Source organism: Bubalus kerabau, chromosome 7 (genome assembly GCF_029407905.1).
Source record: "Bubalus kerabau isolate K-KA32 ecotype Philippines breed swamp buffalo chromosome 7, PCC_UOA_SB_1v2, whole genome shotgun sequence".
NCBI lineage: Eukaryota > Metazoa > Chordata > Mammalia > Artiodactyla > Bovidae > Bubalus > Bubalus kerabau.
This window is the reverse complement of record NC_073630.1, coordinates 90,379,331-90,404,161: the sequence shown is the minus strand read 5'-3', so window position 1 is coordinate 90,404,161 and position 24,831 is coordinate 90,379,331. Positions and strand designations below refer to the sequence as shown.

At 38.8% G+C, this 24,831-nt stretch overlaps 1 protein-coding gene across 14 annotated transcripts in view; it reads right to left on the bottom strand.

Moving 5' to 3' along the window:
- Positions 1-9,457: 9,457 nt before the first annotated feature.
- The window catches only part of RUFY3 (RUN and FYVE domain containing 3), a 95,012-nt gene continuing 79,638 nt past the window's right edge, over positions 9,458-24,831 (bottom strand). For 2 of the 14 annotated variants that reach the window (XM_055588743.1, XM_055588747.1), the window contains exons 11-18: positions 24,662-24,829; positions 23,872-23,969; positions 19,410-19,529; positions 17,592-17,694; positions 16,428-16,507; positions 13,704-13,731; positions 12,861-12,932; positions 9,458-10,907 (exon numbers count right to left, since the gene is read on the bottom strand). In XM_055588743.1, coding sequence (XP_055444718.1) covers positions 10,764-10,907; positions 12,861-12,932; positions 13,704-13,731; positions 16,428-16,507; positions 17,592-17,694; positions 19,410-19,529; positions 23,872-23,969; positions 24,662-24,829 — 813 coding nt within the window. In that variant the 3' untranslated portion in view covers positions 9,458-10,763. Of the gene's footprint in view, positions 10,908-12,860; positions 12,933-13,661; positions 13,732-16,427; positions 16,508-17,591; positions 17,695-19,409; positions 19,530-19,648; positions 22,033-23,871; positions 23,970-24,661; positions 24,830-24,831 lie in introns of those variants that run through there. The other 12 variants (XM_055588744.1, XM_055588748.1, XM_055588751.1 and 9 more) reach the window with 11 other exon arrangements.

The window sequence follows — 24,831 nt, the reverse complement described above, 5'->3', positions numbered from 1 at the left end:
CACAGATGGTTTCATAATGATTCAGGGGCATTTGCATTTATTATGCTGCAGCTGATCTGATAGGAGGGGGAGCTCAGGTGGTACTGTGAGCAATGAGGAATGGCTGTAAATGCAGATGAAGCTTTTCTTTGCTTGCCCGCCTTCTGCTCACCTCCTGCTCTGTGGCTCAGTTCCTAACTGGAGTGCTCCATGGCCCAGGGGTTGGAGACCCCCTGCCTTAGCAGGTTCTCATTTGGGAGATTTTTTTCTGGGTTACATCCTATTTATCTTATAATTTAAAACATACTGTTACTTTGAGAATTTTCCCTAAATTAAGTGAAAGGGTTGACATTGAATTAATAGGACCTGAATTAATAGAATGGCATATCTCAGCAGTAAAGTGCCTAAGTTTCAGCAGTTTAGGAAAAAAAAATCGCTCTAATGTAGTAGGAATACATTTTCCTTGCCTGAATTCAGCAGATTAAAAAATAAATCTCTGAAGTTTGTACTAAGGGAATAAAGCTGCTATAAACATTTGTGTGTAGGTTTTTTGTGTATACATAAGATTTCAGCTCATTTGGGTAAATACCAAGGAGTGCGATTGCTGGATCATATGGTAACACTATGTTTAGTTTTGTGAAAACCTGCCAAAATGTCTTCCAAGATGGTTGTACCATTTTGCATTTCCACCAGGAATGAATAAGAATTCCTGTAGCAACTCATCCTTGCCAGCATTTGGTGGTGTCAGTGTTTTGAATTTTAGCTATTCTAATAGGTGTGTAGTGATATTTAGTTTTAATTTGAAGGTCCATAAATTGTGCAAGATATTGACATCCTTATATACATTTGCATGGGCATGTTGTCTTTGGTGAATTGTCTGTTCAGATCTTTTGCCCAGTTTTTTAGTTGGGTAGTTTCCATACTGAATTTTAGGAAGAGGACTATAGGGAGATTTGATTAGGTTCTAAAGCCTTGATAATACAAGAATAAACAGGATAATTTAAAAATTTTGTGTTTTTACTTTTTGAAGGAAATAAAATTCAAGAGATATGAAAGGGTATATAGTGAACAGTCTCCTTCCATCCTATACTTCAGCCACCTAGTTCCTCTTCTCAGGCAACCATGTCATCATGGTTATATTTTCTAATGTAAACTTCCAGTGATTTTACTGTATAATAGGTGAATATTGGCATTTTCATTTATTTTAAAAGTATACTATTCTTTACCTTTTTTTCCCATTTAATACATCCTAAATATTTTATATTGGTACATAAAATCCTTTCTCATTTTTTAAAATGGTTATACAGTATGGATGTAATTTATAATTTAACCTGTCGTTACTGATGAACATATAAATTGTTTATAGTCATTTGCTATTTTAATGCTGGAATGAATTACCTTGTATAAATTTAGATCATTTTGTACATGCATAAATTTCTCTATAGGATAAATGGTCAGAGCATGTGCACTTGTAAACTTATATCTAAAATTCAGTTTCTATCTATAGCTTGTTTTTTCTTAGTTTGCACCAGCAATGCAAGTCCCCATTTCTCCACAACCCCCTCAAACAGTGTATTAGCAATCTACTCTTTGCCAATCTGCCAAGGTTAAAAATACACAATTTCTTCATGTTTAAAGGCTTTTGGATTTTCTTTTGTATGAACTTGTGTTCATAGCCTCTCCCCATATTTCTTTTTCTCTTATAATCCCCATCTACTTATCCTCATTAATTTTAAAACAAATTCAAGATAACCATCATTTTTTCTGAATATATGTATATCCTATATTTCTTTTTAAAAATAGGACTTTAGGGACTTTCTTGGCTTAAGACTTGTGCTTCCAATTCAGGGCGGGGGGGTGGGTTCAAGCTCTGGTCAGGGAACTAAGATCCCACATGCTGCTCAACCCCCCCAAATTTAAAAATAACCATTACTCCTAAAAATACTAATTTCTTATCAAATAATTTCTCAAAAAGTACATTTGAATCAGGATCTAAGCAACAGTCCATACCCTGCAGTGGTTATTATGTCTCTTTTTCCTCTGCAACATGTTTTAATAACAAATTTTAATAAAAACTTCAAATATTTGGAAAAATTGAATGCCTATACATAATACCACCTAGATTTTGGAAGTAACATTTTACCATATTTTCTTCATGTATTTATGCTTCCATCAATGCATTTTGTTTATGTGTGTCCAAGTTGTAGACATCTATACTTGAATCTTAAGCTTTGTAGCACCCGTATTATTAAGTAGACTTCTTATTCTTGGGGTAAAATGTACAGTAAAGTGAACAAATATTACTTTGATGAGTGTTGATACATAACTCTGTAACCCAAACCCCTTACAAGCTGTGGAGCATTTCCATCACATCAGAACATTTCTGCAGTCAGTTCCTGTTCCTCCTCCGTCCTTTCTGGTTAGGATTTTGTTTCCACCGTAGTTTCGCCTGTAAATGTAATCATTATGTATTCTTATGTAAATTTCTCCCACTCTGCATTTGTTGACATTCATCTTTGTGTGTCAGCCCTTTGTTCCTTTTCATTGCTGAGTAGTATTTCACTGTATGAATATGCTGTAGTTTAATTTTTCACTGGTCTGGTGAAGGGCTATTTATTTTTTGGCTATCATGAATAAAGTTGCTATGAATATCATGTGCAAGGCTTCTTGTGGACCTACGTTTTAATTTCTTTTGGGTAAGTACTTAGTGGACTATCCTGAATTGCAAGGAGATAGAGAGAGAGATATATATATATATTTTTTTTCTTTTTTCTTTTTTCTTTTTCTTTTTTTCCTAGCCATGCCACACAGCATGTGGAATCTTAGTTCCTCAGTAAGGGATTCAACCTGTGCCTCCTATAGTGGAAGTGTGGAATCCTAACCACTGGACTTCTGAGGAAGTCCCAAGGTTGATATATATTTAATTTTACTAGAAATTGACGTACCCTTTTCCAAAGTGATCATTCTATTTTAGATATCCCAAACAATATGACAGTTCCAGTTGGTCCATATCCTCACCATTTGATATTTCCAGCCTGTAATTTTAGCCATTCTCTGTGTAAAATAAGACACACAAAAGGTTTTAATTTACTGTCCCAATCAGTGATGTTAAGCATATTTTTGTAAGCTTACTGACCAAATATCTTAAGTAAAATCGAAGTTCCTGTTTTTTGTTTCTTTTATGTTTCCCCTTCCATTTTATTTATTGGAGAAATGCTGTGAACCTTTAGCGGTTTCCACAGGCTGAGTTTGAGTTTCACTGATCGCCTTTCAGTGATGTCAAATGACCACTTTTCTACTGTGTGTGGTCTTTTTCTTAATTAAGTGGCAAGAGCTGGCTTCTCAAAATGAGCTGGCTTTAAACACACCCTTCCCCGCCCCCCAGTTTGTCACTTTATTGGCTTTTCATGGCAGAAATTACGTGGTAGGTTTTTAAATCTCCCTTTTTTATGGCCTCTGGGTTCTGTGTCAGAACTAGGAGGTTCCAGTGAAGTGATTTTGAAAGCACCTGGTGGTAAACGCATGAAGGTGTGTAGCCAAATTGACTCTAGGATATGGACTACTCCGAGAAACTCAGAAACATCACTATAGTACTTTAAGAATAAGCTTTTCAAATGTTCCAGACTAAATCTGAAGCCTGTGAAATTTCACAAATACATTCAAAGACTTGTGATTTGAAAACTCACTTTGTTCTAACTGAAATACAGAGGCTCTCAACCTTTCTGTCACTTGATGACGTTTGGAAATATAGACCAGAACTAATAAGAAGCTGAGTTACTTGGAATTTCTAGTAGGCTGGCTATAATTCCATCCATTTCTTGCCCCCTCAAGAGAGCAAATAGGGGAATACAGGTGATAATATTGGGCTAATTTTTAACCTCTAATTTACAAGAACAAACTATTGGTGACAGACCTTACAATTGAATATGAATGATACTATTGTGCTGAGATGGAGAAGGAAATGGCAACCCACTCCAGTATTCTTGCCTAGAGAATTTCGTGGACAGAAGAGCCTGGTGGGCTGCTGTCCATAGGGTCGCACAGAGTCGGACACGATTGAAGCGACTTAGCAGCACAGCAGCATTGTGCTGAGAAGTAACATCCCAGGATGGCATGGCACTACGGCTATCTGGAGACAAGCAGGTTTTTCCACCCTACCTGCCCATTGGAGGCCCGAGTTATCTTTACCAAGCTTACTTACATGCTCAGCAATGCTTACAGCTGGTCACTGGTTCTGTTTTTGACTAAGTTTACATTTCAAGGTGATACACTCTTTGAATAAAGTTTATCTTGTATTATAGGTGTAGAACTCCTTATCAGATACTTAATTTTTGATTTGGTAGATTGACATGCTTGCACAAATCTCATATACAAAAGTAATTAATGTGTTAATAAAATCAGCTGTCCTCAGGAATGGTGAGAATAAAATAGAAGACCTTAATAATGGGCAGTCCCCAAGCTAACAAAAGTCTAAGACTCATTAAGATTTGACCCAGGAGAACATTTGGGGGTTATTAGAATGACTGAGCGACTTCACTTTCACTTTTCACTTTCCTGCATTGGAGAAGGAAATGGCAACCCACTCCAGTGTTCTTGCCTGGAGAATCCCAGGGACGGGGGAGCCTGGTGGGCTGCCGTCTATGGGGTCGCTAAGAGTCGGACACGACTGAGCGACTTCACTTTCACTTTTCACTTTCCTGCATTGGAGAAGGAAATGGCAACCCACTCCAGTGTTCTTGCCTGGAGAATCCCAGGGACGGGGGAGCCTGGTGGGCTGCCGTCTATGGGGTTGCACAGAGTCAGACACGACTGAAGCGACTTAGCAGCAGCAGGCTAAGTTATTAGCAAGATGCTTTACTATAAATCAAAACGTGCTACTTCTGAAATACAGTTCTTTAGAAAGGCCTACATTGTCTGCTGGGCAAAGCTGAAATGAGGCTGTAATATAGATGGTAGCCCTGAGAGTTACTTCAAAATCAGTAGGCTATACCTGGAGTCCTTTCACAGAATGGTTAAAATTCCCTTTAAGAGTTTCATACATTTTTTTCCAACTTTCACTTTTTTATTAACAAGTTTGCAGTTTTTTTTATTAAGTTTTTATAAAAAAAATTGAAGTGTACTTGATTTAAAAGTGCTTGTTTCAGGTATACAGTAAAGTGATTCAGTTATACATGTATATCTGTATGGATAAATATTATAGACATATATCCTTTTTTCCTTATAGGTTATCACCAAGTATTGAGGATAGTTCCCTGTGCTATACAGTAGGCCCTTGTTGGTTATCTATTGTATATGTAGTAGTATATATATGTTAATCCCAAACTCCTAATTTCTCTCCCTGCTGCTTTCCCCTTTGATAATCATTGTTTTCTCTGTGTGTGGGTCTATTTGTATTGTATTTTGTATATATTTTTTAAAGTATTTATTTGGCTGCATCAGGTCTTAGTTGGGGCCCTCGGGGTCTTTGTTGCTCCATGTGGGATCTCTAGTTGAGGAGTGCAGGCTTAGTTGCTCTGTGGCATGTGGGATCTCGTTTATAGTCCCCTGCATTGCAAGGTAGATTCTTAGCCCCTGTGCCAACAGCGAAGTCCCTGTAAGTTAATTTTTATCCTTTTAGTTTCCACAAATAAGCGGTATCATGTATTTGTCTTGTATCTGTCTAGCTTACTTCCTGAGTATGATACTCTCTAGGTCCATCCACGTAGCTGCAAAATGGCATTATTTCATTCTTTTTTATAGCTGAGTAATTTTTCATTGTGTATATATACCACATCTTCTTTATCCTTGCATCTGTCAATGGAACATTTAGGTTACTTCCATGTCTTGGTCATTGTAAATAGTGCTGCAGTGAATATAGGGGTGCATGTATCTTTTCAAATTATCATTTTTATAACTTGACTGTAAACAATGAAAGAGCCATGTGCTGAACTACAGATCTGATTTAAAATCCTCATGCTGAGGAAAATCCTCAGATTCTATTTGGAAATAAACTGCATTTAGGGAGTTCAATCAAGTTCTGTAAAGTCTGACCTATAGTTGCTTGGAATATGAAAGCACAAATTTTTAAATTTAAATAAACTTTATTTCGGAATAGTTTTGAGATACACAAAAATGTTGCAAAAGCAGTAGAATTCTTGTAAACACTGGCCTAATTTCCCTGTTTACATTTTATGTTGCTACAATACATTTGTCACGGTTAATGCTGATACATAACCATTGACTGAATTCCACACTTTGTTCAGATTTTATTAGCTTTTCCCTAGTATCTTTCATTCCAGGATCCCACATTATGTTAGTCTTCCTGTCTCCTTAACCTCAGTCTTTGTTTTTGATGACCTGATACATTTAGAGTACTGGTCAGATATTTTGTTGAATGTCCCTCAGAGTTTTCTGAGGTTTTCTCATGGTTAGACTAGGTTTATTGGTTTTGGGAGGAAGAATACCAAGGAATTATTCTCACTGCTTTCACCTTATCAAGGATTCTTGTTATCAACATGACGTCACTGACCATGTGAATTTTGATCACGTGGCCAAAACAGTGTTTCCTTGGTTACTAAAAAGCCCCTTTATTTCTCTTTCTATATTCTACTTTTTTGAAGCAAATTTCTAAGCACAGCCCATATTCAAAAGGTGGGGAGGTAAGCTTCACTTCTTGAAGGAATAGTAGCTACATAAATTTCTTGGAATTTTTCTTTGTAGGAGACATGATACTTCTCTGTCATTTATTTAATCTCATATTAATATGGACTCATTTATTCTCTGGGTAATACTCCTACATTATTTTGCTCGCATTTTTTCAGCTTTACCCACTGGAAGCTTCTAGTTTTCTCCTGTATACCTTTGCTATGCCTTCCTCCTTTTTTTTTTTTCAATAGCACTTCCTTACTTTTTGATGTTCCAAGATGCCCCAGACCTAGAACCAGCCATTTCTCCAACGAATCCTGGTTCCTTTTATTGAAGAATGGTATTATAAACCAAGCTTTGGTTTCTGATTAAAGACCGGGCATTGGATGTGCCCATTGCTACTGGGGTGTCAGCTTCCAGACCCTCAGAGCAGATGGGGATATATGTTTGTGTACCCACCCATATACACATACATATCTATTTTCTGTATCCAATTGGAAAGCGTGGTATTTTAAAAGTTGTAAAATATACAAACATTTTACCATTTTAATCATTTTTAAGTGTACATTTCTTTGGCATTAAGTACATTCATATTGTACGAACACCACCACCACCATCCATCACCAGAACTTTTCATCCCCATCCCTCCCCCCTCCCCCCCGCCCCCAACCAATTGAAACTCTATCCATTTCCCACTTCCCCAAGTCCTTGGTAACTTCTGTTTGTCTGTCTTTCTACTGTTTGTGAATTTAACTAGATACTTCACATAGGTGGAATCCTATTTGTTTTTTTGTGACTGGCTTATCTCATGTCAGGGTCCATCCATGTTGTAGTATGTGTCAGAATTTCCCTGCTTTTTAAGGCTGAATGTATCTACCATATTTTGTTTATCCATTCACTGATAAATGAACACTTGGGTGGCTTCACCTTCTGGCTATTGTGAATGATGCTGCCATGAACGTGGGTATAACCCCGCTTTCATTTCTGGGTATATATATCCAGAGGTGGAACTGCTGTATTACATGGAACTTTTCATTTCTTTAGGAACTGCCATTCTATTTTCTGTACTGGCTACAGCCAGTACACTTTACCACTTTACATTGCCACCAACAGTGCACAAGGATTCCAGTTTCTTTAAAAGATTTTTTTATTCTGACGAAGCTAACCTATTTTCTTACGTTGCTTGCGTTTTTGGTCTTATCCAAAAAAGTCACTGCCAGACCCAGTGTTATGAATCTTCCTCCTCTTTGTTCTAAGAATTTAATAGTTCTAGATCTATGTTCAGATCTTTGATCCATTTCAAGTTACTTTTGTATATGGTATAAAAGTCCATCTTAGTTTTTTTGGCATGTGCATATCTAGTTTTCCCAGTATCAGGTTTGACAATTCTATCCTTTTTCCATTGAATAGTCTTGGCACTCTTGTCAGAAATCATTTGAGTGTAGATGTGAAGGTCTATTCCTAGGCTCTCTACTCCGATGGCTCATTATGTCTGTATGCCATTACCATACTGCCCTTAGCACTGTAGCTCTGTAAGTTTTGAAATCAGGAAGTGTGAGACATTTAACTTTTTTTCAAGATTGTTTTGGCTGTTTAGGCACCTCTTGAGGTTCCATATAAATGCTTCTATTTGTGCAAAAGATATTGGGATTTTTGATAGGGGTTACACTGAATCTGTAGATGGTTGAGGTAGTACTGACATTTAAAAGATACAAACTCATTATCAACTGAGGGAATTTTTCAGAAACTAAAGCCTGTGGTCAGCGATTTTTATTTTGGCCGGCCCACAATTGTGTTATAACACTTTGTGGGTTATTACATTCAATAGTTATACCTGACATACCTGTCGTCTCCAGCACTGTGAGTCTCATTTTCACTTGCTCTATTAGAATCAGTCATTAAGGCTTTTTGTGTGTGTGTAACATTCACATCATCTGAATCAACTATATTCTGAAGAATACCATCTTCTGAGACATTAGTATATATGTCTCTTGGACAATCAAAAGTATCTGCATAAAACCACAGACAAATTCTTATCTCAAAACTTCACGATGTGTCATTTTTTAAGGTTTTATGCTAATAAACTTATGTTTATAATATACACAAAGTAGGAACAAAAACGTAACAGTAAAATGTGAATGATAATGACAATCTTAAGCTGTATAATGAACCCTTGATCAATTTTACATTCTAAAAACTCTGCACAGTGATGTTAATTGTATCACTCTTTAAAAATGTATTTATATGTCTCTGGTCAGTAACATTTGGGTAACAAAAGACGTATTAATACATCTGGTCAATAATGTAAGCTTTCCATTTCATGAACATGAGGTGTCTTTCCTGTACTGGTATCTTCTTTTGGCAGTGCTTTAGTTTTCAGTATACAAGTCATTTGCTTCTGTGGTTAAGTGTATTCCTAATATGTTATTCTTGGTGATACTATTGTAAACAGTGGAAACAATTTTTAAGGAAGAAAGGCCTATTATTATAATAGTCAAGGTATTCATGACTTGGTCCCCTTGCTTCGTGGGCATATGCACTAATAACAAATCTCTGGAGCTGTGGTCTTAAAAAAATAACCGAAACACTAAACAGCTTATGTGCATTTCCAAAACAAATCTCAAGTGGCTAGTTATTTATTCCTCCTTACATGCCATGTACAGAGTGGCCTCTTCAATTTAGTTCAAAACTAATTATAAAATAACTTTTGCTAATTTAGGATAATCGGCCCCCCCCCCCCGCCATTTTCTGTAGAGCCTAGAACAGTGCTGACATATACATGTAGTCAAAAATAAGGAAGATGGAGAATCACAAGCAATAGATATTATTTAAAGAGAAAAAATGACAACAAATGACGTTGGAATTAACTAATTTTATTTCTTCCTAGGACTCTTAAAATTCAGATCCACCAAGTAACAGGTCAGACTTCTGGAATAACAACTTTCCTGGGCTGTCACTCTTTTTAGGAGACAGAATTTATCAAATATCATAGTTCCAGGATGTTTCCACCCCATAACTCTAAACCAGTTAACAGAATCTTCTTAGGTCTTAATTGGAATCAAACAATCTATGTACATGCAACATAATCAAAGGAGCATAGACCATCTCCTGCCTTCCCCTGCTGAATGCACATCTCTTTTTTTTTTTTCCCCCCAAAGGGTTTGTTGCTAAGAACTGTTTTGAGTATATTTTCCAAAAAACCTGTCTACCAGTTCTGAATCTTGGCTTGGAATAAGGAATCCCTTATTCACAAAAGAATTTAACAAATATTCTCAGCTAATTATTCTCAGCCATGGACAAATTAAATTTCTTCACTCTACACCTGACATGGCTTTGCTTTAGTACTTCCTGTTTGCAAAAGTCAAACCCTATCTTTAAAACCCCTTATAATTTCCATGACCCAAAGAGGAGGGAGACTGGGGAAGAGCTGGCTTGTTGCGTAGCAGATTCTGAAAAGGGCAGGTATTTACTTTTGAAGTCAGTAAGTGGAAAAACGGCAAACATTCTTCCTCCTTATTCTGATAGTGAAAACGTGTAGGCCAGAACTAGAAAATTCTGGTCCTAAAACTAGAATACATTATAATATTAAGTACATTCAAAATTTATATTACTCTTTAATTTCTTTTCCCTGAGTTTGGGTTCACAGTTTGGTAGAGATCCTTTAAAGAAGAGGTAGGTAGGAGGGGTAAAGAGGAAATAATGTTTATGTCTAGCAGCACCTGAGAGAACATGTAACCTCTATCATTTCAATCTCGGTTAACAATGATCTTTCCCTCTTGAATCTCCAAATATAATAAAGGGATGATCATTTTCCTTTTTATTCTTATTCACTAAGGACCCTCTCTCCTTTAACATGCAGCTCAGTATTAATATCACTATTCATAAAAATGAATAGCCCTTCCAAAGACAAGCTATCAGATCAATGCTTCAAAGTGAGGTTGTTTAGATTTAGCAGAGAGAGGCTCAAATGAGTAACTTTTATTCATACAGTCATTAGAGAAAACACAAAATTTCCAGCACTGTTAACCACTGCCTTTTCTTCCTGGACCTGGTTTATTTAAAGCATTCCTATCAACTCGAGTTAATTCTAAAGTCTGCTCTAGGGGATTCTGACATCTAACGTGGGTGGATACATTCTGGTCCAGATCTTGGCCTCCATCTTACGATGGACTGGTAGAATATTGTTTCATCAGATGCTCATGGCAGGGATTGCAAACTCGCTCAGGCTTGATACTTGAAGGAAGAGGCAGTTCGTTTGTTGAACAGATGTTACAGAAGGTTCCTCTGCAGTTCCTACATACATTCTACAAAGAGAAAGCGAGGTCAGGTGGGTAACAGAAGAGCAGGGCATAAGTATGCATGGGATGCAGGAGGCCAAATATCACGGATGCTCAACGTCCAATAAAATACTGGCTGAATATGTGCTGTAGCCACACAGTATCGGACCAAACAACCTGTCTACAAAGTGTACAGTCTAGTTCTTAGATCTAAATGAAGAGAAGCATTTCCACAGAGTTCACATGAACAGATAATACACAAATTATTTATCTTCAGAATATATACTTCCATTTACATTCACTTTTAGGTGGGCTAGTTCTAAAATTAGTTTGCTGTTACCTAAGCATACTCCAAATAAGGCAGGCGATGACCTAGCCGTGGGTTTGGTAACCAGCGAAACACTTAGAAACTTTGCTGAGCATGAACTAAAAGCATAATTTCTAATACATGATGTGCTTAATGTTTTCCTGTGATGCTCTGCGAGCACATCTTTTGGGATATTAGTGCAGCAGGGCACAGCTGCCTGCCTCCTTTCTATTTGGGAAATTAAGCTATTAAGCAAAGGCTTCCCTGATGGCTCAGGGGGTAAAGAATCTGCTTGCAGCGCAAGAGACACAAGGGATGCGGGTTCAATCCCTGGGTTGGGAATATCCCCTAGCGGAGGAAAATGGCAACCCACTTAAGTAAAATTCCCTGGACAGAGGAGCCTGGTGGGCTACAGTCCAAAGGGTCGGAGGCGACTGAGTGACTAACATTTGGAGTCTTTAGTAGCCAAACTGTGGGACAGCATGTGGGTCATTATGGCCATGTCACAGAGAGTGACAGGACAGGGCACACACAGCTCCAAGGTGCCCTGTATAAAGGCTGTGAAGAATACTTTTCCCCATAAATAATGCTCCTTTCCTCCTAAACAATTCATCTTTCTGAGGGTGCAGTGGAGTAGGGGGGAATCAATCTTATTTGAAAGCCTGGGAGGAATGTTTCCTCTGACATATTGCAGTTACTTTGCAGGTCTTAGACAAGAAAAGCCAGAATTAGATTAGCAGCCTCTTCTGTTTCGGAACACATTTCTCTAACTACAACTTCCAATTCTATAAAGGCAGTCCATCTTTATGTTTCTGCTAATTTAAGACTAGGTCATACTACAATTTTGCTTGTTAAAATTTTAGCATGATCACAGACACTGGCATGTAGGTTGTAATGTAGAATTTGGGCATGTTTCCATCTCCTCTATGCACTTGTTCCTGACACTCATTTGTCTGTAACATTTCTTGAGCATCTGCTATGAACTGGGCACATATTAGATACTGGGGGATCCTACTGTGAGCAAGGCACAGATGTGGCCGTCAAAGATGCTTACTCTTCCTTGCATGCTTCCTTCACCCAGCTGACTCTAGAATGACAAGCTGGGAAGGTGCTCAGACAGAGACCCTTGAGGATCCAAAGGGAAAACAAGCGTTTTGGTGGAAAGAGAGCTTGTTTTCCTTTCAGAGGGTGTTTCCCCAACTAGTTCAAAGGATTCCCTTCCCTAACCTGTCTTCTCTGTTCTAAACAGGATGGAGTACTGGAAGGAGTGTAGACTTTGCAGCCAAAATCAGGCTGCATCTGAGCTTTCAGTAACTGGGAAATGCACGTGACACCTCTGAGCCCAAGGCTCTTCCTAAAATGATGGCACAAAGGACATAAGCTTAACGAGACCAGGACTTCATGTACACTTTGTTCATTATCCTTTTGTAATGAACAAATTTATACATTTGTTTATTTTAAATTATGTAGTAAATTTTGCATTTAATATTTGAATGGGGATTTACTGACATGACTTAATAGGACTGAAAATAATAGGTACACACTCACTGCTGTTCCTTTTGCTTCCCACCCCCCACTCTGCACTCTACATGGCGAAGTCCCTGCCATCAGAAGCAGCTAGTCATGCAGTGGGCGTCCCTACGAAGAACCTGTTTGTTTCTCATCACTGTTACCTTTGTTAGGCTGCAGTCTTCCTGGCATAGCTGACAATACTTCGGTGGCTTTTCGGAGGGCAACAGCTGATCCTAAACCACACAGTGAGCCAATCAGTCTCCCTTAGCCCCAGAAATATCAGTATTTTCAGAATATGCATTATATAATCACACTGCAGACTACTGGAAACTAGAAAAACAAGTTACATATATATATATATATATATATATATATAGTCTTACCACCTTAATACAACTCTGATAATATCATTATCCTTGTTGACCCTCTTAATTTTTATAATAAAGTAACATGCAATTTTACTGATATAAAGAAATTCATGTATATAAATGTTAAAAGCTCCATCCCTTTTGTATTATTCTGTCATGAGGAATGGAAGGGAGTAGGCTTCAGTATACCTAGTAAATAAAAGACCATGGTAACTCAGACATAGTAGCATTTATCATCTTTCTCATGGAGTTACCACTATATTTTGTAATGTATTTCTTAACCATTGATGTTTGCTTATTTCCAAGTGATCAAGAGGTATTTTTTCTCTTCCTTTTATTTAAAGGAAAGCTAAGGGCAAGGGAGGTCTGGTGAGCTCTCTGAGGTCTCACAGTAAGTCAAAGAGAATCTCAAATAGGGAGTGAGCACTGCTGTTTTACTTAGTAAATTGCTCAAAACTGTCCTACTTGCTGTGAGAGTGTCGGGGAAATGCATGTTTAGGATATTAAAAGGATGGGGCACAGAGACTTGTATGCGTTCACCTACCTCCCTTGCTGCCCTGTTTACAACTAGGCAGGGCCCAGCCAACTACCTACCTAATTTTTTACAAGACGTTTTAGGACAGGAGACTCAGTTACCTGTTGATCCACAGGGTGAGACTGCAGCCTATAACAGGAAAGTAAAAACAGTAACTAACAGCAGCTTATATTTCCTTTATCATTTTAAAAGCACGGAGAAAGCAATACCATGGTTCTTTTATGTTGTTGGGACCAAAGTAATTATTAATGTTGACCTCCGAGGAGAGGAAATTTTGGTTGTTAAATCTATTACTAGGATAAGATCCTATATTAGTCTAGGTTCCTGTTTAAAAATAGACGAGAGTTATATTTTGTTTCCTTCCTACTATCAAGAAAATAGTCTTCATGTTTCCCAACCTACAAAGCCCCAGTGGCTGAGGCCATGCATTTTAATAGCTTTTTTTCCTATCTAGTATTATGGAAACCTGCTGATTCTCGTATGTCATGTATTAGTCCCTTCTCCCAAGTTATCCATTTAGATTGAACTATTTCTTCATGAGACCAGCTGAGCTAACCCCAATTTTCCCAACTTGGAACAGAACTTATACAAGAGAAGCAAAGCCCACATTCAATTCTGGGGAAAATGGACCACAGATCTATAATGATTCCAATTCTCTTCAGTTGAATGGCAGTGTGACCATCAATATGACCAGCTTGGCAGCTGTTCCTTGGACCACAATCCAAGGCAACTTGGGTATGTCTTAGGATGGCAGTTCTTGCCAGGCGAGGCCCTGGAAGCAGCTTTTATTTAGTGCAGAGGAAGACGAAGACATGATAAAGAGAGGCAACTTGGGTCTCTGTGTGCCTCATTTTTCTCACCTGTAAAGTAGGAGTAGATGATTAAGCTTTTTTAAGGAGAAGTAAATTTGTAACGCCCCACTCCAGTACTCCTGCCTGGAAAATCCCATGGACAGAGGAGCCTGGTGGGCTGCAGTCCATGGGGTTGCTACGAGTCGGATATGACTGAGCGACTTCACTTGCACTTTTCACTTTCCTGCATTGGAGAAGGAAATGGCAACCCACTCCAGTGTTCTTGCTGGAGAATCCCAGGGACGGGGGAGCCTGGTGGGCTGCCGTCTCTGGGGTCGCACAGAATCGGACACGACTGAAGTGACTTAGCAGTAGCAAATTTGTAAGGAGACAATGAATGTGACGCATTTTTTAAGCTGCAGAGTACAATACATATATAAGGTAGTATACTCATGCCTCCTGGTTTTCAGGTTCCACATCTGTGGTTAGTTAAATCCCAGAGGCACAATCCACAGATACAGCCCATTATGTTCATTGTACCAGGCCATTTTTTGTAAGAGACTTGAGCATCCGTGGATTTTGATATCTGAAGGGGCTCCTGGAACCCTGGATACCAAGGGATAGTCATTGTATTGTCTCTTATTTCTAGGGCCTAAAATCAGAACCTGTCATGTAAGACACTCCTGAAAGTAAATGACTTGATTTTTGTCTGGCATGAGCTGACTCTGAAAGGCCCTTTTAAGCCTTGGTTAATTTTATGGTCTAATTCCTTCCCACAGCCCATGATGGTCTGTAATGTTAGATGGACTGGAGGTTAAGGCTGGTCCTGGATCAGACCATGTTCTCTTGGGAGTAAAACTTAAAGGTACTGGAATCACTCTGGCCTTGGAGGCAAGGAAGGACTGTTTAGGCTAAGCACCTGCAAAATCATCCTGTTGTTGGATTGTGTGATTTATCTTCTCCAGCAGCTAGTCTTACTCCAGATGACATATTATTTCATTCTTAGGGCATCAAAGATTAGACAGATTCAGCTGCCAAAAATATATACTGTATATAGGTCTCTCAAAACTCCTCTATGGTATCTTTCCTTGATACTAATCTTTTGTTATTGTCATTATAATTGACTTTAATTTTTAGTGCAGTGTTAGGTTCACAGCAGAGCTGAGCAGAAAGGACACAGATTGCTTATATATTCTGTTGGACCTCCCACCCTCCCCCAATATCAACATTCCACACCAGAATGGTACCCAATACGAACAGTTACTGAACCTAAACTGACATGCTGTGAGTCACAGTTTACCTTAGGCTTCTCCCTCGGTGGTGTACATTCTATGGGTTTGGACAAATGTATGACGACATGTATCCATCATTACAGTGTCATAGAGTATTTTCACTGCCCTATAAAATCCTTTGTGCTCTACCAATTCATCTATCCATATCCCCTAATCCCTAGTAATCACTATCTCCATGGTTTTGCCTTTTCCAGAAGGTCATATAGTTGGACCTCCTTCATTTTTTAATATAGTGGCACTGTGTAATATTTTGTTATTAAAGTAATTTGTTAAAAGTCAACTTCCTGGAAGGGATCCCATGTTTTTCAGTGAGCAAATGAGATGAAGAGTTAAGGGAAATTAGGGAATTTATTTGAAACATAGCCTCCATTCACTTAGCACACAGGTGGAAGCAGGTCATGCTCAAGTACATTAAGAACCCAGGAAATGCTATGGTTTGTCTTTCATTCACTTTTCCTACTGATCCAGTAGAGATCAGATTAGAGCTAATCTTTTAAGTGATAGTTTGGGGATTAACCAGGAAAGAATCAAAAGACAGCCTGATCACCTTTCTTTCTTCTGAAACTGACTAAATGGGTTTGGTTCAATATGTGTTATCTGGTTTATTCCTTATTCACTCTCCCTTTAAAATGTCTTTCTGGAATATTAATATTACAAGTCAGTGTCTGATCTGAGTCACTGCCAATGTCTAACAAAAGCTCCCTCTGTCCCACCACCCCAAAAGAGCTTTATATCTTAGTACTTTATTAGTAAACACCTGTGGCTTTCTTCCAGGGGCTTGTTTAGTTTAACATTTTCCTCTTGGATTTTGTGCTTCCCATCCTGCCAAAAGAAAATAGCCCAGTTTATTAATTGTTCAGACTGCCAAACAAGTTTAACCATGCAGACATTTTCTTCTGTATTGTCCTAGCTTGGTACGAAGCTAAGCAGCTTTTTTTTTTTTTTTAAGGTTAGGGGAGAAATTTAACTTTCAAGATATTTGCCTTTATTCTTTGTTCCGAGTAGTTTCTTAACAAATTGTTTGGATATGACTTGCAACAAATGATTTTCAGAGTAGATATTTCTTTAATTCTTGAGATTGAAATGAAATTCAGAATATATCCTATTTACTTACAAAATGGGCTCAAGGTATCAGTTACTTCTTAGGAGAAAACCCTGTTTCCTGGGTCCCAGGGATGATCCAATTTTGGCTCTCTCACCACTATAGGTGCTAGAAGTCTCTTTCCTAACACTATTCTCTAGAAGCTTCTACTCCTGCTCTTTAAACCACTCTGTGTTATTTCCCATTTCCCAAGCCTAGTTCTCTTTTTTTCTAAATTTCTCAAGAGAAGCACCTTGAGTATGCTGAACTTGAAATCTTCATGACTTGGAAAAAGGTGTACAGAAGCAAATCAACATTTAAGACAATTCTGTTAAAGGGGAATTCAGGATTAGGGACGGATGGCGATACCATATTATTAAAAATATTAGATACTAAAATAATCTTAACAAATTGAAAGGATTAAGATGGTCACTGTAGGAGAGAGAAGTAAAGGTCAGGGAAGCCTGGTGTGCTGCAGTCCATGTGGTCACAAAGCGTCAGATATGACTTAGTGACTGAACAACAACGAAAAGATGGTCACTGGAAATTATGGTTATCAATCTCCTTTTCCAAATGAATTCAAGTTAGAGTGTCCTAGAGGCAGACTTAGAATCAAGCCTCCAGTGTTTACCCCAGCGCCTGCCTACCACCTAGGTACTCTAGGCCATAGTAATGAAATGTGTTCCATAAGAGAAAATAGCCTGGTCCATCAAGGTAACCTCTAAAAACTGGTTCTCCGTCCATGGGATTTTCCAGGCAAGAGTACTGGAGTGGGATGCCATTGCCTACTCTGAAGTAAAGGAACAAGGGAATAACAAACATTACCATTTTGGGTTCTTCTGGCTTCTGGGATCCCTTTCCTGGGATGCTCCTGCTGTTTTGTAACCTTCTTTCTCTTTCCTGTTTTAGCTCTAACTCAAGATGATTCCTGGGATGGGTGGGAGAAAAAAATGATGAAAATTTGGATTTCTGTACTGTTTTCTAAAGAATGCCAAACCCTTTTCTTAGAATTCAGTAATGAAATTTTAATACTTGATTAACAGCATCACTGATTCAATGGACATGAACTTGGGCAAATCCCAGGAGACAGTGAGGTACAGGGAGGCCTGGCATGCTGCACTCCATGGGGTGGCAAAGAGTCAGACACGACTTAGCACTTAGCAACTGAACAACAACAATAGAAACAACCATGTATATATGGACAACCAGGTTTTAAAGTGCATGTGTGCCAAGCTGCTTTAGTCGTGTCCAACTCCGTGACCCTGTGGACCGTAGCCCACCAGGCTCATCTGTCCATGGGATTCTCCAGGCAAGAATACTGGAGTGGGTTGTCATGCCCTCCTCCAGGGGATCTTCCCAATCGAGAGGATTGAACTGGCGTCTCTTTATGTCTCCTGCATTGGCAGGTGGGTTCTTTACCACCGGTGCCACCTGTATACCAGGTATATATGGACAACCAGGTTTTAAAGTAAAATACAATACAATAAAACCAGTAGTACTAGAATACATTCGACGTATTTAAGCTTCCTGGGATGATTAAGAATGTACTTTAGGATCTCCCAGTGCCTGCGGGCACTACTCTGAGTATTGACAATTAACACTAACTCTTAATGAATAGTTATGGTCAACTGAATGCTGGTAGGATTCACTATAACTGAAAGATAGTATTCCTAAAATCTCAAGATACAGTATGAAAGCACTGACACTGTAAGTCCCATTACATTTTAATTAGCTCCTTACAGTTATGCAGTCAATCCCCAGTTACACCCTCAACCACTAGTGTCCTTAGTAGCTGTGTACTTTTATATTCAACAACAAACTTATATTTGTTTGAAATTAGTGCCTTTGGCACAGAGTTAAGTCTCATTTGAGAGACGGTATGGAAGAATGGGCATCCCAGGTGGTGCCAGTGGTAAAGAACCCACCTGCTAATGCAGGAGATGTCAAGAGACATAGGTTTGATCCCTGGGTCAGGAAGATTCCCTGGAAGAGGGCATGGCAAATCACTCCAGTATTCTTGCCTGGAGAATCCCATGGACAAAGGAGCCTGACATGCTACGGTCCATAGGGTCACAAAGAGTCGGACATAACTGAAGTGACCTAGCACCCACACACGATATGCTGACTTAGCATGCACGTGCGTGGAAGAATGGTTAAGGGCTTGGAGTCAGAGAAATAGGCTTTTTGAATGTGGCTACACATTAGCTATGTGAATTTGGACAATTTAACCCCTCTAAGTTTCCATTTCATCTGAAAGTAGGGGTGATGAGATCACAAACAGGGTTGAGGGGAAGATGTTAGGAGAAACTGCATATGAAGTGCTTAGTAAAGTATCCTGCACACAGTAAGAATTCAGGAAATCCTGTTATTATTAGTGTTGTATTGGCCATTACAGTCTTTTACTCCATCCTATTTATCTGGGATCTTGGGTTCTAATTTCCTGTTTCTTTGATAGCAAAAGATGCTGACAAGATTTGGGGAATGCTGGTGTATGTGAAGCTTTCTGGATTCTAGTTCTGGAGAAAGGACTTGGCAGAGACAGAATGGAAATGGCTGGAGCAGGAGACTCCCCCCTACCCCCTGGCTGTCTAGCATCAGTACTTCCCACGACCGCCCTGGCCACCAAAGCTGCGCTTTCTTCACCGCTGCCTGGTGAGCGCCTCCACTTCCAGCTGCAGACTGTTGATCTTGTCTCCGAAGTCCTGCTTGAAGAGCCGGTTGTCCAGTTCAGCAGACTGGCGGCCTCGCTCAGCCTGGCGCAATCTGGATGTGAGCCATATGAACGTGTGATAAAAAACAAAAGCCATGACGGGGAGGAAGACCAAGTTCACAACACAAAATAAAACAACCCAAGGAAGAAGGCATGGAGATACAGAGAGAGGAAAATAAACTCTGCAGGACATGGGAAGAAATTATGGGGGGAAAAAAGGAGGAGGAACAAATTCTTTAACCAAAAAAAGCAAGATGAAGGTGAACCAGGCAGAGGAAAAGCTGATTTTCCTTTTTTTTTTTTTTTTATTCTAGTACTACAGTTTACAGCCATTAGATGATAAACAATAAAACATCACTTTTTAGAAAATCCATACCAAAGCCAACTTCAAGTACACAGTAATTAAAGTTAAATCCACTTTTTTTGTTTGTTTTTATTTCCTAATAGGTTTGGTACTTTATATTTCTGTTTTACACTCATAACTGGAACTTGCAAATGGGCAACTACCTTCTTATGATACGGAATTAGAACATCTTCCTTGTCCCTTTCCTTAACCACAAATATATTAAATCACTGGACACTATACATCAACCTTTACCCAGGCTTCGGGTTTTTACATAATGAAAAGCCTTTGTCAGAGTCTGGCCATCTCTTTCCTTTTCCATATCTACCACATAGTGTGTGACTAAGTGGACAAGCATTTCAGCACTGGGCCTGCCTAAGATTCCTGACCATATTCTCTGGAAGATTCTGATGAATGTTTTCTCCCATATATCCTATAACTTTGCACCTATAAAAAGTATGTTCTAAGGTGAAGTATTTGGGGCTCTCTCTAATAGAATTTGGAAGCATGCTATGTGTAGTCTTTAAAACGTTTTATTTTGGTGTTTAAGCACTCCTTCCAAATACTCATAGAAAAGGCAACTCATCACCATAAAAGGGTGATGAAGATAAGAGTAGATGCAAAATTATAAGAAATAAACTAAGTTCAAAAGCACAGGAGCTTCCATGAGGTTGGCCATAGGCTCTTTGACTTGACTTTGGCTCAAGTCTGCAAGGACCTATAAAAACACACCTATAAAAATCTATCTTACCCTCTTAATTCTGGTTTTTCTAAGGTGATAAAGAATTTCAACAGCTGGAAGCAAAGGGGTTATCTTTGTCCCCACTTAAGCAGCTGAAATGCTGCAAATCCCATCAGAATGAGAAAAAAGAGAAAAACAAAAATTTTGCCAAGCCTTTTTTGAAGGAATAAAGGCTTATGTAATGCCTGTACCCCCAAATCATTATAAAAATCAAAGTATTTATAGGATTATTACAATGTAAAGTCTAGGAAGGATTAGATCTGTGGTCACTTAGAAAAAGAAGCCTTGCTAATTACTGTTTATGAATACCTACTGGGAATCTTTATTTTTAGACTAAATAATAACAAATATAAGTTTATTTAAATTTGTCTGTTTCCTACTCTGAAATGGTTTTCTAATAGATTGTTATTTTTCTGAAAACTTAAGCAAATTCCTTTCTGAACAAAAAGTAATAGAAACTCTTAAGTAGAGGTTGTCAACAAGAAACAAGAGGCAGGGAACCATTACTTGGGTCCATGCCTTGTCATCTTTACTTCAAAAGGAAAAGCAGAATAGATTTGAAAAGTGTGTAGCATATTTTTTTATATAGGAGAGGAGTGTCTGTATTAAAATTGTTTTCTCTGAGCTACCTAAATAGGAAGTGGAACTGCAGGAAAATGGAAGAGGTAGAAGATGACAAATATTAGGAGGGTTTTCCCAAGCTTCCATATTATTATGTTATCATAAGTTACCTAATCACTAAATTTATCTCTATGACTTTAAAGAACTGGAAGGATGCTGTTTTTTACCCCCTGAAGTCACTAAGGCAAAAAAGTTGCAAGCAATCTTGGTTATGGAGAAGAGGACTGTAGTGAAATACTAAGTACTTATCCTTGGCTTGGGGATTAAACCTAGATAACCAAAGTGAAAAGGGGTCATGGCCTACGAGATACAGAACTACTTTAGGAGAGTCCAAAACCGTGTGGTCGTCACCTCTAGTTCATTACATCGCAACGGCAGAACAGGCTCACTGACACAGACATTGTACCTAGAACTGGTATTATGGGGGACTGGGTTGTAAAGGCAGCAATCACGTATGTACAGAGCTTCCATTCCCTAGGATTTTTTTTTTTAATGGGGTGTTTATATATTGGTCAACTCAGAAGTAATTTCTCAAAGTTTATTTGGTAATTAATTAAGAACTTATACTAAATTTGCTACCTCTGGGGAGAAAATAAAGAAGAAGGAAAAAACACAGCCTATATATCAAACTATTTTTTTTAAAGTCCAGCAAATTCAAAGTCAATTTTTGGTGACATTTTATATAGAATCAGAGCATAAATGCAATCGCTTTCAGATTTCTTCCTTTTACAATTAAGTCGTGATATCCAACTTGTGAGGTGACCAGCTGTAAAATGCCTAATGATGTTTTGGGATCAGTTTATTTGCTGCACTGTTTAAGGTCTTTGCCTGTTTCACCAAATCCTTTTCACTATGTTAATACAAATAAAAATAAAAATGGAGTGAAAGGGGAATGAGAAAATGAATAAATAGGGAAGAAAAAAATAGCAAGAGAATAAGTCAGCTTAATACCTGAAGAGATAAGTCATTATTTCAGTTCTGTCTGCTTTAAATACCAAAACAAAAATCCACTGAAAAATCATCTGACACATTTCAAAAACACAATTTACGAACACTAATATTGATTTGTTAAATCATAAACATACAACTTTTATGAACAAGACAACTTTTGAGATAGGCTGATAACTTTTTCATTTACAATCAGCCAAGCCAGAGGTTTCAAGCTTATTTATTAATTTACAATTAACTTCTGAGTCAACAATAATATGCAGTGCTGTTCAGGACCTACCCTGGTCAAGAACCACTTGAATAAAAGAAATCATCCATTCACCTATTCATTTACATGTCTACTCAATGAATGCTTTGGACACTTGGCACTGTGATAGATCCAACAAGGGAATCTAAAGGGTACAGTTAACTAGCTTCAAGGAACTCACATTCTCATCCGAAGATAAGATACATATATAAAGGTTTATAAGGTAAGACAGGAAATGAGAAGTGCTATGAGCAGTATGGCTAGGTATAGATATAAGGCTATAGGAATTCCAACAAGGACAAACTGGCAGTTTATTTTTAGCTGGGAAGAAGTATCAGAGGAAGCTTTGGATAAGTGGCATTTTAGCCTGAACATAAAAGATGTATCTGAAGACCAAGGGAGTGAAAAGAGGAAGGACATTTCTATTTGATGAAACTATTAGAAAACACAGTCAATTCTAAAGGAAATCAACCCTGAATATTCATTGAAAGGACTGATGCTGAAGCTGAAGTTCCAATTCTTTGGCCACCTGATGTGAACAGCCAATGTTGGCTCTTCCAATGAAAAGACCCTGATGCTGGGCAAGATTGAGGGCAGGAGGAGAAGGGGACGACAGAGGGTGAGATGGTTGGATGGCATCACTGACTCAAAGGACATGAGTTTGGGTGGACTCCAGGAGATAGTGAAGGACAGGGAAGCCTGGCATGCTGCAGTCCACGGGGTTTCAAAGAGTTGGACACAACTTAATGACTGAACAACAACAATTAGGAAAGACATGGATGGGGAATATGGGAAGTGTGTCCAGGGGCCAGTTAGTAGTGTAGTTTTGCTCAAGTGCAAGAAGGGTGATCAGTGGGTGTTACAGGTAGCAAAGTTTTCATGACCAGGGGTACTGTGGCTCATTTAATCTTGAAGCCTTAGCCATTTCTCCTGGCAGCTGAGTCACTAGCAAGAATGTGGTGATTTCAGACAGAAAGACAGAAGAATAGCATAGGAAGAAGATGTACTTTGGGCAGACTGAGTTGTAGGCACTAGTGGGAAATAGCTGGTCAGGGGATGAAAATATAGATGGAAGACAGAACTAGAGATCGACAGATCTAAGCAATGTGGGCAGGAGGTGACAGCGGAAGCTGCGGAACTGTTGAGGAGAAAGCAGAGAGAATAGGGAGATGAAAAAGGAGGGCAAGAAGTTCACAGTACCCCTCTATCACTTAGCACTAGAGTCTTCAAAGACTTCAGTAATAAACAGTAACAGAATCACACACAGATTTAAAAGTCCTTTCATCCTTGTACGTATCCCTCCTCTAACACATGACACTGAAATGGTTTTTAGTCACATCTTAAAAAACAACATTTAATTGGCTTTCTTTCTACGAACATGCCTGGTGCTAAGCTGGGCGATTTCTACATACTCTCTGTCAAATCCACAGCACATTCCCCTCACTTCCAGGACTGAATGCCCTAAGTGTTTCACTAGAGAAACAGCAATTTTACCTTTGTTCCAGTTGTTTAATGGTAGCAGCCATCTGATTAGTCTTCTCTTCTAAGCGACTGTTCAGTTCACTTTTCTGTTTTACTCCCAAGTCTGAACTCTGTTACAGAAAAGAATTATGAGTGATGTTTACATTTATATAGAACGTAAAATCCTGAAAAAAGTCACACGTGCCTTAATGGGAAGTAAAGAAATAGAAATGCTTATATATTAATATTTGTCCATCAGTTAATTCCCAGAGAAAAGCAGGAAGCAACATTTAATATTAGCGTTGTTATCTGCAGTTTTGTCTCAAAAATCAACATCAGAAAGTACATAAATTTATCTATATAACTCAGTTGGTAGGTCAGACTTGAGAGTAGATGTGACAACGTGAAAAGTGGCTGTGGCTTTCCAGAATAAGCATACAGGATCCTATGATGGTCTGATTCCTAAAGTGGTTTATTGGCAGCTAGGGCTTCCCTGGTGGCTTAGAGAGTAAAGCATCTGCCTGTAATGCAGGAGACCCAGGTTCAGTCCCTGGGTTGGGAAGATCCCCTGGAGAAGGAAATGGTTACCCACTTCAGTATTCTTGCTTGGAGAATCCCATGGACAGAGGAGCCTGGCGGGCTACAGTCCATGGGGTCACAAACAGTCAGACATGACTGAGTCACTAACACTTTCACTTTTCAGCCTCAAAGTGACACCACTCTTTCCTCTTGTATTTAAAGTGCGATTCTAGAGAAGAAGAGGGACAGAGGGAAGCCCTGGGATTTAGGGAGCCAGTGAGCCCATTCCTTGTGCTTCTCGTACCTGCAGCTTGAAGGCAAGTTCATGCTTAAGAGCCCTGAGATCGTCCAGCTGCTGCCGCAGAGACACCAGGGCGTCCTGCTTCTCACAGACGTCCTTCTCCAGCATCTTCATAGCCAGTTCCATCTCCTGTCTCATGCTGATCTGGATTTCCAGTTCTTTTTCAACATCCT